We start from the raw sequence: 17,203 nt of genomic DNA, 5'->3' as shown, positions 1-17,203 counted from the left end.
GAAAACAGCAGACAGAGTTAAGCTTTGTAAATAACCCTACTGGAGTTAATCAGCCAGCTTAGACAACACTTTAATGCCTTCATGTTTTACTGGGGTTTTGAATTTTGAGTTTATTACTTTTCAAACAACTGTTTCTGTCAGAGCACCTGTGTGACTGTCTCAGTTTACACCCAGAATCTTCCTGAGGTCACTGAGGCACATTTTTACTCCGTGCATGGAGGGACAGTCCCTTGGCACATCAGTGCCCTGTCCCTCTCTCACACAGGAGCTGTCACACCAGGCCTTTGAGACAACCACCAAGTTACAGATCTGTGGTATGATTTCAAAGCTCAGCATTAAAATATTTTAGTTTAAAAATGTGCAAAACTTTATTTTTCTTCTCTGGGTATTTCAAACACAAGCTGCAGTGCTGAAGTGGTGCCACTGACCTCTGTGCGTGCTCCTTTCTAGGTTGATCCAGTTTTTACAAGTGAAGTTAAGGAGAAAGTTAAAAGGTAAGAAATTAATGTTAAGCCTTCTATCTGCTGAATGAAAGCAGTTGGCTGCCCCTTTTTAAATCGTGTATATGCAAATGAATGTCCATGCACAGCTCTGTGTGAGTAACAAATCTGTCAGGATTACTCTCAGACTGGGTATTCCAAACACTGTAAGTTTTAGAATAACCAGTGTGTTCATGTTTTGTGTTACATCACAGCTGATTTACTCTGAATTAGATTTATTGCTCAGAGTCATGGAATGGTTTGGGTTGGCTCAAGGATCATCCCATTCCAGCCTCGTAGCCGTGGGCAGGGACAGCTCCAAGCCCTGTGCAACCTGGCCCGGGATGGAACACCCCCAGTGTCTCTGGGCAGCTGTCCCAGTGCCTCACCCGCCTCACAGGGAAGAATTTCATCAGTTCTCGTCGGTCTTTTCATGATTTCTTTCATGCTGGCTTAGGAGATCTCTTGGTTTCCAGGGCCCCTGGGGTACATCTGTTACCGGAGCTGCCTCAGGAGGAGCTGCACGCTGCTGTGAGGAGGTGCTTTGCCGTGGTGAACAGCTCCCTCTCCGAGGGGATGTCTGCTGCCATCCTGGAGGTAATTCCATCCTCGTGCCGAGGTTATTCACTGAGGTTACAGAGAATCTGAAATCACCTTTTACCACTGGAAATGTGGGTCAACATCTGCTGTCCGTATTTCAAAGCTAGTGAAGACAAAACTAAAATGTTTCTTTTCGCAAGTGCTACCAATTAAGGTTTTCTTTCCTTGAACTGACCGTTTTTTATGCTTTGTCTATTTATTTTTAAAGGATAGAATGTAATTTTATCAATCCTGCTAAATTAACAATACAGACCTGAGATGTAGAAATCATTCTGATTTACTGGAGTTGTCACTAGGCTTGATTCAACACCCACTTCCTTATAATCTTGCTAGAATGGACTTTCATTTATTTTTACATCCTTTCAAAAAGCAATCTAAGAGCTGTATTTCGTTATTTAATTCTGAAATGATTAATGAATGAATGACACGCTCAGTTAATTCTTTTGCCATCAGTGTTGAAAATTAATAACCAGTTTTATTTCATACCTGTCAAAGTAGGGCACTGCTTAGTATCAAATACTTTCTCAGAAAAAAGTAAGTGTACTTATAGTGGAAGTTCTTTGGGCAAGTGCCTTTCGTGACTCCATTTATTTTGGTGGGTGCTGAATGTTGGCTCATCATGAGCTCAGAAACATTGCATCATTTGTATTAATGAACCTCCCATTTGTTTCTAATGAGTTGCACTTCCAGCATTTCCACACATCTGAAAGTCCTCATGAGTAAGAACTAAGTGAGCATTAGAGGAATTAGGAAGGGCAGATGATGGTGAGACAGCAAATGTGTATTTCCATCCCAAAATGCCAGTGCTCAGAGGTGGAGGCAGCTGCTCTTCCACAGCAGCAGTGCTCTGCTCCAGCAATTACAGGCTGTGACATTTCCAAACTTGGTGCTGTGTCAGGCCAGGCAAACTCTGTGTGGCTGGGGTGGAATGCACAGAGCCCTGACTCAGGGAAGTGGAAGTTAGGTTTCTGTCACCTCCTCCTCACCAGTTTCCTGTTCCCCTCAGGGCTACTCATAGAACAGTTGACCAAAAATCAACCTGATTTATTTCTCCAGTGTCAGGGAGTGAGAAACAGGAGCAAAGCAAACCAGGAAGGCTCTGAGGAGACACAGCATCTGCAACAGCAGTGCCTGCGTGCTTGGTCTGGTGCAAATCGTTGTGCAGCTCAGGACTGACAGGACAATTGGGGTAGACTCCCCTCCAAAGGGTTTGGGATTTGAGTGTCTGTTTGCTGTCACCTGGACACTGGGATTTGAGGACATGCTAATAGAATAACCTGCTGAGAACATCTCTCTCTCAGGGAGTGCCAGTCTAACACAGTGAAGTTCTTTCCTGGGGTGGCCAGCAGCAGGAAGGGCCATCTGCTGAGATCTGGTTAAATAATAAGGCACAAAACTATGCATAAAAACCTTCTGCTCCTAGGCTGGGAATAGCAGGCTTGAGTTTGGAAATGCAACTCTCATTGTCTTTGATGTTCAACATTTAACAAGGTCATGAATCTGTAAACAGTATTTTAGAGTGAGATAAATATATAATAGATAAATGAGATAAATAGATAATCACATCTAGTGCAACCTGCCTCAAAGTATGAAGGAGCTAGGAGCCATCACTAATTACTTTGTCAGCTGGTTCTGGTATCTCCCAGATTTGACTGTAACTGATCTGTTTTCTGTTTGGCATTTGAAGAAGAGAAAACAAACATTATAGCAAACATTAAAAATGTATCTCCTCCTCTGAGATCTCAAGAATTCTGCACATTCCTGGGCATGTGATGGTGGCAAGGGCACCACTGCAGGAAAGGTTTGTGTGTTCCCTAAATTCCTGCTAAAACAAGGTTTTGACTCCAGCATCATTTCATTGGAGCACTTTTTCTGGGCTCTCAGGAATGTTCCACCTGCTGTAAAAATCATTAGACTGTTATGTTGTTACCAAAAATAAGCCAATTAAAAAAGTTCTAAAAATGTAGAAAAGGAAGTTGGGCAGACTATTGTGCTATAAGGTAAAATCCAGTCATGGCCAATGTGTGAAGCACAGGCCTAGCAGTTTGGAATAAAAGCCATAGCAAATGATAAAAAAAAAAATAAAGATGATGTTGTAAAGCAGTAAAATTGAAGAGCCAACAAAAAGATGTATAGGTAGAAGGAGGAAAATGAGGGACAATGCAGAAGACAAAGTAGTAAATAAACCCTGTATTTGCTCTACCAGCCTTGCATTGCTGGGCAGAGGTGCTTATTGGGTAACGTTCCCACAGCTTCAATTTACACCCTGCATCCTTCTGCAAGAGCAGTAAAACACATTTGCAGTCAAAATAATGTAACAAAACAGATGGCCAATGGACTAAAATGTTGTTTTATGCTATTATTCCTGGAACCCAGGTCAGTAAATTATACATATTTTCAACAATGCAAATGATTCTTTTTACTGCTTAAAAATAGAGTAAGTATCTAAATTAAATTTGAAGCCACTTTGTGCAGTAATTATTTACAGCCCAATCCATTTGTTTAAGGCCAGTGGTATAAAGGCAGCCCTGCATCTCAAGTATGTGGCCATCTGTTCTTTCAGTAGCTATAATTCACTGGTACCTGTGTGTTTGGGGACCTGAAGATTTTCTTGTGTAGCAGTTACTGCCCTCCAAATCTGAGACAGAACAAATGTCTTTCCCTTTAGAGTTTGGAAATTACAGAAAACTAAACATAAACTTGGTGCTCGACTTCAATCAAGCATCAGCTCTGTAGCTTTCAAAACCAGAAGTGAAGGAAGATACCTTGAAACACGTTTTAGCTGTGCTGCAGCCCGGTGTAACCTGCAGGGCAGCACAGAACTGCCCCAGGCCACTCACACTCCTGCTCCATGGTCACTGTCCAGGTGCTCCTTCCCTTCAGTAGACAGTTGTCTGCTTGGGAAGGAGCCAGACCTGAAATTCTTCCACATTTTTGGTTTTTAAAAGGAAAATTGCAGCGAGGGCCTCAGGCAGGTGACAGCAGACGCTGCCACACTTCACTGCCACCACCCAGCTCAGGATTTGCAGCTCAGAAGTTCAGGTAAAATATCTTCATTCCTTATTCCCTGAAGGTGTTGAGTGAGGTCAGCAGCCTGAACATGAGGGTGTGTAAGGCTGTCAGAGCTGAATCAGAAATTCTGTCCCTCTTGGGGGTGTTGGGGCTGTACTGGGGTAACTGGAGCCAAGAGCAGCTTCCTGGAGCTGCAGATTCCCAGCCTGCCAGGCAGAGTGGGACCCTGACCTCTCTCATTTCCTGGGCAAAGCTCTGTGAACATCTGTCCAGACTGCCACCCAATGCTTTTGGATCTCTTCCTTTGGGAAACAGATTTGTTTAATAGTGAAGTCAGAGCAAATGACCCAATGATTTGTGGGTGACCAAAGACCGTGTTTTCTTTCACCAAAATGACTTCTTAAAAACTTCCTTTTAAAAAATCCGTGTCTCAATATATTTCTAATTTATTCTGGTTTGTGTTCACTTCATTAATCTGTCTGAATTACCCCCAGGTAATCTGGTAGTTTCTGATACAAAGCATAGAAGAGGTTATATCATTAAGGGTTGTTACTATTTTTAGCACTACCTGCTGCAAAGCAGGTGGTTGTGCCAGGACCATAGAAATGCTATGGTCAGACTAATACATCTGCAGTGGTGATTTAAACAGTGCTTTCCTTGGATATTTTAAGTTATTAAAATATGTTGCAAAGTTCCAGCAGTCCCTTCCTGTACATTATCAGCCTGGGTATTTGTCTCTTCAGTTTTGTCCAAACTATAAAAAAATCATGGTTTTGTCCTTGGAATTTTGTTTGCTTGCTGTGTGGACTGAAGCAAAATTGCTCCTCATGTAGGATTGTAATGACAGCAATTAAAAATGCATTGACTCTGGAGGGACAGGGAATCAGTATGAAACAGTGTGAAGATTTCAGGGAGTGAATTTCTTCCTCATTTGACACTCTGATAATTGCACAATATGAATATTTCTGGTTTTACAGTGAGGGCATCTCCAGACTTCCCAATTCATCAATAGTAATTAAAGCTTTCAGATCAGGACATGCACGAGCAGCAGAGCTGAGTGCCCAGGGTTTGCACACTCAGAGCTGAAGCTGTGTTTTCTGAAGTGGCTTGGCAGTGCTCTCTGGGGAATGCTTGGCTGGCCTGGAGTGGATGCTGATTCTGCAGCAGCCTGAAACGCTGAGAGCCCACAGCTCCCTTCCTTTTTAATGTATTTACCTGAGCACACACAAATACCTCCTTCAGATGTGTTCCCTGCTCTCTGAGGAGTCCCACAGGCTGTGCAGATCTTGTGGTTTGGAAGCACAGTGTGTTCTGAGGGCAGAACTTTCCTGTGCTCTCTTGGTAGAGCTCAGGCGCTGCTGTCACTGTCCCCTCCTGCAGCCCCTGCTCGCTCGCAGTCCTGGGAAGGCCATGCCCACAGATCATCTCAAAACAAAAGCTTTTCCCAGAGCTTTCTGTGACCCACAGGAATCAGAACCCAGCAGAAAGTGCCAAGTGACTTCCAAGGTCCCTTTGCTGTTGTTGAACTGCCCGCAAGTCCTGAGTTCTGCATGTTATAGAAAATCTGGGGAAACTGTGTTTGACCAGAACTAGGAAACAGCCATTTCCCTGGCTTTGTGTGCTCTGAACACATCTTCTCACCCACAGTAAGGGAATGACTTGGTAACAACCTTTGAGCTGGACTTTAATTTTATTGTCTTCAAGCCTGGTGTTGGGAGCTTCCAGGGGAAAACAAAGTGCACACTTCGAAGTGGGAAAGAATAAAGGATGGAGCAGCTATCCGTGGACTTTCTGCACTGATTGCTTCTGATAATGTGTTCAAAGTTACAAGAATAACAGAAATATAAGCAAATATTTCCAAGAAGTTCCACATAGGAGATCACCTTACACATGGTATATTTCAGTTAAAAAACTGGAGAGGTGGGAAAGAAGTTTGGTTTGTTGTTTCTACTTTTCTTATTAAAATTGTCATCATTAGCACCTCAAAATCCATGAATCCTTATAAATTGTTGTTTCCTTTTTTTTTTTTTTAATATTCCTCTAGGCAATGGATTTAGAAATTCCAGTGCTGGCTAGGAACATTCCTGGGAATGCAGCAATAATAAAGCACAAGGAAACAGGACTGCTGTTTTCAAATCCCCAGGTAAGAAAAGCACGGCTCCTTAGGTTCCTTTTCTATACAGGCCTGTGTCTGTCTGGATGCTTGGCTTTTCCTCTTGGCAGTTTTCCCCAGATTCTCCTTTTTGGAGCTGTGCTGCTGCCTCCCCTGCATTTGCAGTTCAGGGAGCTTGTACTAGGTGTCAGCCTTGCTGAATGTTTGTCTGAGCTGCTCAGAGCCACTTGTTGCACTGGGGTTTGAAGGTTCCATAACTGAATCCTGCAGGAGATGCTCTGGATGTGTCAGATTTCCCTTCAAGTAATAAATAATTGGAATAGGAACTTGTATTAGACAAGCTGTAGCTCACCAAAAGAGAATGAGCTTCAAGTTTCAGATGACACATTTTGCAGTCAGTGTTAATGTAAAGTATTTTTAGGTGCAAGATATTGCTCAGTCAGAGAAATTAATAACTAAAATTAAGTCAAGTGTTAGGATGAAGTCTCAGTGAAGTTAAATAAGAGTGGGGAGAGAGGGAACACTAACCATATTTAAATGCTGGAAATTTTCATGTCAGCATATTTTCCTGCATTAGGGCTTTGCTGTTACATATTCATGTATGCTGTGGAAGATGACTCTCAGAAAAAGATTCCCTCCAAGTTTTATCCAACTCAAGATTAAAGAAACCATACTAGAATAGACCATTTGATAATTTTGCAAAGTAGAAAATATATCTTATTTATTTACTTTGTGGAGTGTGTGATTAATGCATTATGTTAAGTTGTGCTTCTGGAAGGTGAATCCTCTTTGGAGGAGTTTTTTAGTAGAAGAACTCTTGCAATTCAAGTATGGTTCTGTTTGTTTGTTTCTGGAATAGTCAGTGTTTCCAGTGGTTACTACCAAACCCAAAATATTTCTTTGATAACTTCTGTACGTGTATTCCCTGAAAAAAGCCCACCGACTTCCATATGCTCCTCCAAAGCTTCCAGGACACACAATCCTATTGAACCAGGGACTGAGAGCTCTCCTGGTATTAATGCTGGTACATTCTGTTGTTTCCCCTCAACACTCTGACTGCATTTGGCTTGGAATTCAGATTCATTATTCATACCAGCCCCAATTAGCTTCGTCATCCATCCCTGTAAGGAGCCTCTTCTGTGACCTCCAAGCATCCCACGTTCCACGTGTTTATTTGGGACTGGAGATCAATTAAAAATCTGCTACACATTTCACCCAGGGGTCCCAGTGGCATCAGTGGCTCTGTACAAATGGCTGAGGATGGAAGGGCTGTCTTTAACATCAGGACTAGAGTCACAGGCCATAAATCTGTCTAGAACTGGATCCAGGTGCTTGGCAAAGTCTGTCTCTGGCTCCAAGAATCTGGACCAACAAAGATTAGAAAAGAAATTTTCCTTTGCGAAGTTTGGTGGATTAGAAAAGGAATTTCCTTTGCTAAGTTTGGTGGATCCTATCTGGTTGTGAAGATACAGGCTGGATCATAGCTCAGGAGTAGAAGGCATTGCTTGTTTTCAGTTGTTTCTGATCTGAGGAGGGAAAGCTTTGCAGTACAAGTACCTCAGATAGGAGCAGTTGAGCCTGCTGTCTTTTGAAAGCCAAAGTAGAGGGATATTAATTAACCATTATGCAATGAGGATTGTTTTAAATTGTGAGTGCTGTTGGCTTTATTCTTTCATTCTTGCTGGAAGTGAGCTTTTGTGGCTTACAGGAAAGTAGGAGATGTTGTGTCTAATTGTAGCCATCCTTAACCATTTGCATTTGGCTGGAAATAGCAAAAGCCCTGCCAGTCACTGGAGGCAGCACTCAGATGGAAACAGTTAATCTGACAGTGAAAGCCATAGAACGTTTTGTTCCTGACACTCCATCATTTGTGCACATTACTGTGCACATTACTTTTAAATCATGGTTTGATCCTGCTGCTGCTTGAATTTGCAAGTTTATGGAATATTTGACACTGAGTTAATGGGACCTGAAATAAAAAAAAGTAAGAGATAAGAATGGGGCAATAAATAATGGAAAACTGTGTTAAACAGGAAGACACAAAGAGTTATTCAGCAGGCTAAGTTTCAGAATTACATGTTCAATGTCTGTAAAAGCTCATGGAAGGACCTAAATAAAGAGAAAGGAGGTAAATAAACTCCAAAGCCAATAAGAGAGGGACCAAGCATGCAGGGAGGCTGAGGGTGTGGGGCTTGGCCAGCCCCTGAGAGCAGAGGCAGCGTTTGGAGGAGCAGCAGCACAGCTCTGGCTTCCAGTGCTCCCCTCTGCCACACGGTCAGGGCTTCTCCACCAGGGCTCCAGGCCAGGAGCAGCCCCGGAGTTCAGGCCTTTGCCCCCTCACCTGAGCAGAGCAGCTGGGAGCTTGTGGCAGTGGCAGCTCTCCCAGGCCAGGCTCCCCAGGAACGCTGGCCCCTGGCCTCGGGAGCGCACAGGGCCAGCTCCTGCTGGGCTCCAGCTGCCCCAGCTGCATCTGTCCCTGCTCTGCAGTCACACCTGCCCTCTGCCTTCCCTGGGCTCACTCCTGTTGTTTAAGGATCGTGTCCTTCTGTCTGCTGAAGCTGCTGTGAAATGCTTTAATTGCAGACTTGCTTTCATTATATAAATAATATATTAACCATGCATCTTATTTTCATTATGTGTGAGCTGCGGCACCGGTGCAGCTCTCGTGGTAATTGAAGAATTATTCATTCTTTTTACTCAGTGCACTCATTTTCCAGCTTTATCTCCTGGATACCTGGGTTCTTGTGTCTCTGCAAAATATTATACAGGATTTATTTTAGGTACTATATAGAGGAGTTGACATTTTCTTTAAGGATGATTGGTCAATTTACCAGGAGAAAACTGTATTGTGGATGTTGCTGTTGAAAAATGCCTGTGTTTGTGGTGGAGTACTTCCCCTGAAAAGGGCAGATGTGAGAGTCCTTCTGGATGTACAGGAGATGATTTTCTCCCCTTTTTCTGGGTTGTGACTGACTGCTGAGGCTCAACTTTTACACTGTGTTTTGCTGCCACCTCTAAATTAATTATACCCACTCCTGTCTGGGAGTAAAGGTTTATTAGAAATATGGATGGCCCCAAGTAGTAAGCTAGCATGAATATCACCTCCTTCATCTGGGCTGCTGGAGCTCATACCCTCAGGTTTGATAGTTGAAAGGCAATTTGTGAATTTGACCCCTCTTTCACCAAAACTGAAGTTTAGTTCCCATCTACAACAAAATAAGGGAGTGCATAAATATTTGTGCAAATATCACTGGCACAGATACAGCACAACAGCTACTGGAGCTGTGTTGCCTCCCTGTAATTACTTTATATATTCCAGGCTTCTAGAAAAGCAGAATGAAATGCTGGATTTTCTGAAAGAGCTCAGAGTTCTGAATGTCTGCATGCTGCAAGTCCAGGCCTCAGACTTGCCACAAAACCACAACTGAAATGCCAGTCACTTGTAGTTAGGGGAGACACCTGAAAAATGAAGTTATTGCTATCTAAAGCTGAGCATCCAAACCTGAAAACAAGCTAAGCCAGCTGCTCCAAGGGTAAGAGGCAAAACCCAGATAAGTCACAGTGAATCTTCCCACTGGCTTCCAGTCGGATTGCAAGTGACTTGTGGGTGGTCACATTGGATTAGGAGAAGAAGTAGGGATAAGCCTGAGAAGTCCTTACTCTCCATCTCCTGGTATTTTTCCATTTGTTTTTTTTCTCTCCTGCATTTTCTCAAATTTTATGCTTTGGACTCAGTTTGGCATTTTTTCCTGAAATTATCCTCAGCCTTAAGTATGGTAACCATGAATAAGGATCTCATTTCTTCTATCATTTACATGTTTCCAAGTTTTTATCCTCCATCTCCACATTTTCAAAGAATGCTAATAGGACTACCTGTCAAGAAATGTTACATTGCTGCTTCTGTTCTTAGGTAATTTACATAAATTATTTTTAAACATTACTTTAAATAAAATCCTCCACAGGAGCATAAAATTAAAGTTGGAATGAAGTTCAGTGTGAACAGTATTTATTACTGTGATTACCCAGGCAATTGGATGAAGCCAGCACAAGTCAGGTGAGACTTTCCCACCTTGCCTGTTGTGGCTGGGGGAGGAGAGGAAGGTGTGTGTGGAGCTGGGGTGGGCTCTGCCAGACACAGCCTCGGGTGCTCCCACCCCTGCTCTGGGGACATCTCACAAGTGAGGGACTGAAATCCCAGTTAAATCAGCCCAGGGCAGCTGTGGGTGGGCAGCAGGCTGGACACAGAGCACGTGGCTCTCGTGGCTCTGCCAGAGCTGCTCTGTGGCCAGAGCAGAGCTCAGCAGCAGCACTGGCTGATGTAGAGTAAGGGGTTGCTGTTCACATGTCCATGAAAATCTGCTCGTTCTCTTAGCTGGTTACAAAGCTCTGCACAGAAGTGATCTGTGTCTCTGACTCTTTCATTTCCTGGCAGTGATGCACATGCTGCTGCTTTGTCTTGTCACAGGGAGTCTCAGCAGTGCTGGTCCCGTGCTCGCTGTGATTGCCCTTAGCAGTGTGGGCCAGGGCTCCCAGCCCACGATGTTTCCTCACAGCCAGCACTGGCCCTGCCCCAGCAAAGCCCATTCTGTGCTAGCCAGAGAGTCTGTATCTGAGGAGGTATTTAGACACTCTGTGTACTTAGATTTTCAGGTATAGTTTTCTACTTTAGCTAATGTTGAGATGAGCTCTGGTGTTACCTGTGATATTTCCTGTCACAGCTGACAGGCTGTGTAAATAATGTATCTCCTTCTCCCATCCTCTTTGTCCCCCATGTCCCCATGCACTGATCTTCGCTACCAATTGTGTAGTAGTACATTATCTTAATTTTCCACTGACATAAGAGCTGTCTGCTTTCCTGAGCTGAACCAAGGCACTATTTTGCACAGATCTGAGCGCATTTGTAATCAAGCTGAAGCACTGGAAGTTGTCTCTTGATAGAAAATTAGACCAGCTGCTCAGAATAGATTAGTTCAGACATCAAATCTCCTTTCACATGTTTGAAGATCACAATTTCTCTTGCCCAGAAGTAAATGAGAGAGGCAGAGGAGCAGGCAGAGGAACAGTTGTGATCTTTGAGCTCTGGTATTTTGCCCAGTGAAGTTAAAGGGAATATATGGCTTTTTTTGGTGTTTGTTGAGCTAACCCTGCTGTATCTGCCCAGGTGCAGCCCCTCCAGAAGAGCTGGCTGCTGCATGCCTGCTCTTATCTTTACACTGTGTTTATGTTGTGACTTTTTTACTCTTACCATAAAATTCACTGAAGATGCTGCAGTAGCAATGAGATAAAAGTTTAGCTGAGCTGAGCTCAAACATCTGATTGTTGTCCTCCATGCAGAGCAGGCAATTAATTTACAACCAGCCTGGGTTTCCAACCATTGGGTAGGCAGACAATTTTTGTGCCATTAAATTTGTTGCTTATTTGTCTTAACACTCTGGGAATTGTATTTGATTTTTAATGTTTTAATTGGTGGGCTGCATAAAATAATAAAATTATTATTGATCATTCTTTATAAATACAGTATTGACCTTGAAAAATGACTTAGGACAGCTTTATATATTGGCTCACAGTTGGACAGGTACCAGCTATTTCAGTAGCATTAGGACTTTTTCAAAGAAATTTTAATTGATTAATTTCTTTATCTTTTTTAGGAGTTTGTTGTGCTGTCCAAGAGTTTGATGAATGACCCCATAATGGAAAAAGAAATTATAACAAGGGCCAAAGATTACGTGAAGAAACATCATTCCTGGGAAGGTGAAAGGAAAACCTACCAGAATCTTGTGCTGAGACTCCAGTGACTTGCAAGACTCCAGCTGACAGCCAGTAGAGCACTTTAATGATGGAAATGTGATTAGGTTTGGGTTTCTCTTGGGTTCTCTTCAGAAAAACAGACAGGCATTGTTATTCTGTTCAAACATACCAAGATCACAGCTGCTCCACAGTGTCCCAGGTGTCCAGCTCAGCTCCCTGTGCCTGTGTGCCAGTTCACCCCAGAGCAGCAGGAGGACAGCCCTGGAGCAGAGCCCAGCTGCTTGCTGTGAGGAGGCCTCAGAGGGTGCAGGATTTCCTGCACCCAGGGCAGCTCTCACCACACAGAGCTTGTGGGAAATGTTCTGCCCGTGGTGCACCCCAAGCCCCGGCAGCAGCAGCAGCTTCCCTTCCACTTCCACCCATCTGAACTCAGGTACCCACCCCACAGCTGCTGCTCCACAACCAGAGCATTCCCTTCTTACCATGACACCTTCCCTCAGACCAGCAGCGAGCACAAGAAGCAAAGGCAATGTTGATGCTTGGGGCAAGGGAGGAGCACAGGGCTTGTTCTGTGCTGCCCCCTGAGCCCCTGCAGCCCTTCCAGAGCAGCTACTATGGCCCAGCAGTCCTGTGCATACGTTTTTTTTCCTGGGGACCAGAGCAGGAGGTGGCCCAGACCTGGCTCAGGTGCCAGAGCTGTGCAGTGCCCTGGAACAGTGGCTGTTCACAGACAGAGATGCTCTGTTACATAAACTACCTCTTGAGTTTGCCAGTTCCTTTGGTACCTCTGTGATTTACTTATTTATTAAAAGATTTATGAGACCTATAAAAAGGGAGGGGGGGGGGTGTATTTTCAATTTATTGTGTTTTGGTACTGCTTGTTCTTATTTGTGGCTTTGCAGGATGTATTGCAATATAATGCAGCAGGCTGTCTTAAAGTGAGACTGAGCTCTGCTTAAAGTCCACACTAATCACCCTTGTCAGCCCAGGGGTCATGGACATTATCTTTGTGTCTGTAACTGGTCATCAAAGGACTTGAAGCTAGAAAAAAAAAAAAAAATGAGGGTCATATTTCTAACTACATGTTGGTAGGAACTGTTTGCTTTGTGTAGTCTCCATCCTGCCCCAAGGAGAGCCTGGGAAATGTTTTCTGTTGACTTCAGTGGCTGTTGTGTCAGACTTCTCTTTGTAATAATGAAGTTCACTGTGTATTTTAAGCTTTCCTCTCTATTTCTTATGTTTTGCAAGAGCCTGGTACAGTAAATAAGAAAGCAGTTTGAATGCTGTATATTGATTTCTCCCAGATTTCCCTCCTTGTTTTGTGCTGGGGCTGCTCAGCTCTGCCTTCAATAACACAATCCCCGAGGGCAAAACCAGCCTGATTTAAAACCCAGGAATTGCTGCACTCCCTTTTGAGCACATTTTTCCTCAATACTCCTGGTGTGTCCTTTGCCATGCTGGGGTGCAAGTGCAGCTGTGCTACTCCTCAGTTTAAAAGCCACCATCCAGCCCTGAACAGACTCTGCAGCAGAATCCTCTGGCTGGGTTCTCCTGCTGGCCCTGGAGGAGCAGTGTTTCCCTGGACCTCTCCTTCTCCAGTGAGCAGCAATCCCTCCCAGGGCACTGCTGTGTCTCTTTTGGCCACTGCAAACCAGACACTGAAGGGGGAACTCCCACAACGTGGATTTTCAGCTTAACATGGGGCTGGGGACATTTATTAGCAATAAAAAAACAAAAAGGACTTTTCCAACTAACTGAGCCAACTTCAGGGAGTCCTGTTCCTCTCAAAACCTCTCGGAGATCTCCTCTGCCAGCTTATTTCTGATAACCTGCTTGATTGGCTTTGATCCTTAGCCTTCCCCCCCATTGCTCTTCCAATAGTAGTGGTTGTCTTCTGAGAAAAATAGGCTTTTAGAAGCAAATAAACAATGTGGGATAGAAGCCTAGGCATTGAGCTAATGGTAAGTGATTAGTAATAGTAATGATTAGAAAGCTTTTTCTGCAGGCTGATACATTTATTACCAAGCTTCAAGCAACTATAAATACATTGATCTGGAATTTGTGCTATTCCCAGCAAAACAAAATATGTTCAAGTGAGAAATTCTGCTACACCCTCAGAATGTAATTAACATATGATTTTTCAGGCTGTATTTAATCTATAAATATGAAATCTGCATCTGGGAAACAGCATGCTCATTTGCATGTGATAACCAAAGCAGAAGCACAAACAGCCCTTCTGCAAGAGCTGCATGAAGGGAAAAAAGGGAAAACAACCCAAAGTGTGGTGAGCTGAGCCCTCAGGACTGTGTGCAGTCATCAGAGGAGGCAGCACTCATCAATCAAGGGCAGTCAGCTCTGGGCTCATTTATCACAGGGGCTCCTGCTCTGCCACAGGGAGCCCGGCCATGAAGGCTAAAAGGTTGGGGCAACAACTGCAGGGAATTTCATCATCATAAACTGCGACAGGATTTATGTTTTAAATTTCATCCAGTCTTATGTTCCAGGCCTATAAATATTCAATGAGTCTTGTAAGTCCTTGTAAGGAAAATATGAGACCCATGCAAGCAGTTTTGGGTATAATTATCTTTCCAGCAACTTCACTCAGATGATTTTATAGGTAAGAATAATCCTTTTGTTGTCCTGCAGCCCTAATTACAGTATTTATCTTCCCCTTCAAAGCCCCACTCCTACCCAAGCAGCTTTTTAAGCAAAGCACACCTCGATGAGATGCAGATACAGCTCCAAAAATAGCACTTGTTCTGTTTGCAGGAAAAAACCTACATTGTGCATTTACCCCACGGCTACTTCTGTATTTCAGGACCTTGAAATGTACTGTTAATTAATCCAATTACATGCATTTTATTTTGCAATTAACTCTGCCCTTGAATCCATGGGAACTGAATGGAAGCAGTGGACCTGTACAATGGGTACCACGATGCTGTTCCCTTTCTTTGCACAATCACCCCAGAACTGGAGACAATTTGGTGGCCTGTGACAAAACCCAGCCACGTGCAATGAGAGCTTTCTGAGTTAGGATTTCATTTTAATTAGCCCTAAAGCACACATATCCCAATTTTCAGAGTTACTTTCTACATTCTCCTTCAGACCTAGCCAGCATCTGCCCAAAGAACACTGATGCTGGGTAAGTTTTCCCATTTTTTGGGGTGCTGGCCATTGGCGTTCCCATTTCCAGAACCCCAGCACTCCAGCCTGGCAGCAGGCAGTTGCTATAACCATACCAGGACTTAAAATTGTAAAAGAAAAATGTTAAAGTGTATATTGAAAGATTTTCAAGTATCTGTGCCTCTCCTGCAAATCATTTCCCATCAATTTAGCCTGTGTGTTAACCAACCCAAACACCTGCAAATGCTACCTTTAGGTTTACTGAATGCACAAGCACTTCAGTCTTCTTCTCCAACATATTTTCTCCTGTCTACGGGCTCATAACTCGTTCTGTCCCTCTCTCCCCTCAGCCTTTTTAATCTTTAGGTCAGGAGTCATTCTCCATGAAAATAAAGAAACAGTTTTGTCAGAGGAGATGGGTGCTTCCATGTGGAATTCAGTCATTTAATGCCTCAGTGGGATCTGAGCGGTTTTTTTTCATTAAGTTGTCCAAAGTAATTTCATCACTCCAGAATTTATTTCACTTTCACCCTCCTCTGTCTGGTTGGTCCCAGCCCAGTTCCTTTAATGTTTGAAACTTCAACCTCATGTCAGAGCAGGTCCCTTACAGCCTTGTACCTGTCCCAGTGTTCCTCAGTGCCTTTAATTCTGCCTGACACAGACAAAGGAAAACCTTGATCTTCCAGGGCCTTAATTGCATTGGGAATTTTAGAGGAAAGCAGCTACTTATTAAAATAAAGTCTCACAGTCACCAATAGAAGAGCAAACTGTATAAAAACCAGGATTCCTAATTTTTTAAGAAACAATCTACATTTTTTTAAAGGGGTGGATAATCATCTGCAATTTAATTCTCTCTAAATGAAGCACATTTTCATCAAGTAATTATTCTGTGTCATTCCTATGACATCTATTTTAGGTATCAAATATTGAGGGCACTTGAAGTCTCACATCCTTTCCAAGAAATGTAGGCCAGCATTTGTTTTGTCCAGTGCCTAAAAAAATGACTCTAGAAATTCATTTCCCCCAGAGCATTGCCATCCAGCTAATTTAAAACATTTGTTTGAAATTAAACAATACATTTTAATTAAACCAGCAGAGAACATCTGGTTACTGAGAAATCACAGTTGTGGACACCTGACCTGGAAGAGCATTAACCCTCTGCAGCACCCTTTAACCCTTCCTGCTCCAGAACAAGTGCTGGCACCCCTTTTATGATATTTTAATGTGCTTCTTACACGCAATTCCCATTCCTGTGTGCTTCACATCTGCTTAAGACACAAGTCCAGCCACAAGTATAACCTTGCCAGATAGAGGTCACTTATTTCATTTGCCTGATTCAATCAAGTTTCATCATTCATTGAAACTAAATGCCCTTCTACTGCTTCAAAAATTAATCCCTGCCATTGAAAAGCCACACTGTTATTTTAGTGGTTATTTTAGAGAGGTGAACCGAGTTACCAAAGCTTTAATTTAACTTGAGCAATACATCAACAGCTCATATCCCTTACAGCTCCTAGCTTCTTCCCAAGTTTTTTTGCTTTTAATAGGTTTAGGTAAGTAAGAATTCACCTGAAATCACATTAAAAAGTTGCATAAATTCCTGCTTGTACAAGCATTCACACCTTGCACTGCACACCTGGCCCAGCTAACACGGCTGGGCTGCCCATAGCCAGCATCTCCAGCACCTCACACTGTGTGAGGTGGTTTGAACTGAGGCTCTCTTGGCCCTGTGCTATTTCACACAGGCTGCACCACAAGTCAGGCAACAAAGCTGCATCCTTTTCTGTATGACAGCATAGCAGAGTAAGAGGCAATGGACAAATTTAATAACCACTTTCTGGAATAGGAGAACATCAGTATTACATGTTCTGAATATTCATCATCTTCTAATACCACTTCACTCTCTTTTTCATCTCAGTATGACCCTAGAAATTATTCTGTTCTGAACAGGTTTAAAGCCTTTCTCAGAGCCTGTAGCTCAGTCTCTTGTTTGTATTTAGTCTCTTACTGATTACATCTCTTATCCTGCAGCCTTGGGAGGTGCTCCAAGGTGTCCCTGGAGCATTGTCTGGTTACCTGCTGCGTCCTCAACCCTTTTTAGTCACTGTGCTGTAGCTAAACGAGAGAA

At 43.3% G+C, this 17,203-nt stretch overlaps 1 protein-coding gene across 1 annotated transcript in view; it reads left to right on the top strand.

The window, feature by feature from the left end:
• Positions 1-11,999, top strand: part of GLT1D1 (glycosyltransferase 1 domain containing 1) — a gene marked incomplete at both ends in the record, with an annotated part of 42,071 nt that extends 30,072 nt beyond the window's left edge. Inside the window, 4 exons of the mRNA XM_082293651.1 lie at positions 451-494; positions 956-1,076; positions 6,136-6,234; positions 11,853-11,999. Of these exons, the coding sequence (XP_082149777.1) occupies positions 451-494; positions 956-1,076; positions 6,136-6,234; positions 11,853-11,999 (411 nt within the window). The remainder of the gene's footprint in view (positions 1-450; positions 495-955; positions 1,077-6,135; positions 6,235-11,852) is intronic.
• Between the last annotated feature and the right edge of the window lie 5,204 nt (positions 12,000-17,203).

This window comes from Coloeus monedula (genome assembly GCF_965178545.1).
Source record: "Coloeus monedula genome assembly, chromosome: 18".
Taxonomy (NCBI): Eukaryota; Metazoa; Chordata; class Aves; order Passeriformes; family Corvidae; genus Coloeus; species Coloeus monedula.
The sequence above is the reverse complement of the archived record's forward strand: the minus strand, read 5'-3'. Positions and strand labels throughout refer to the sequence as shown.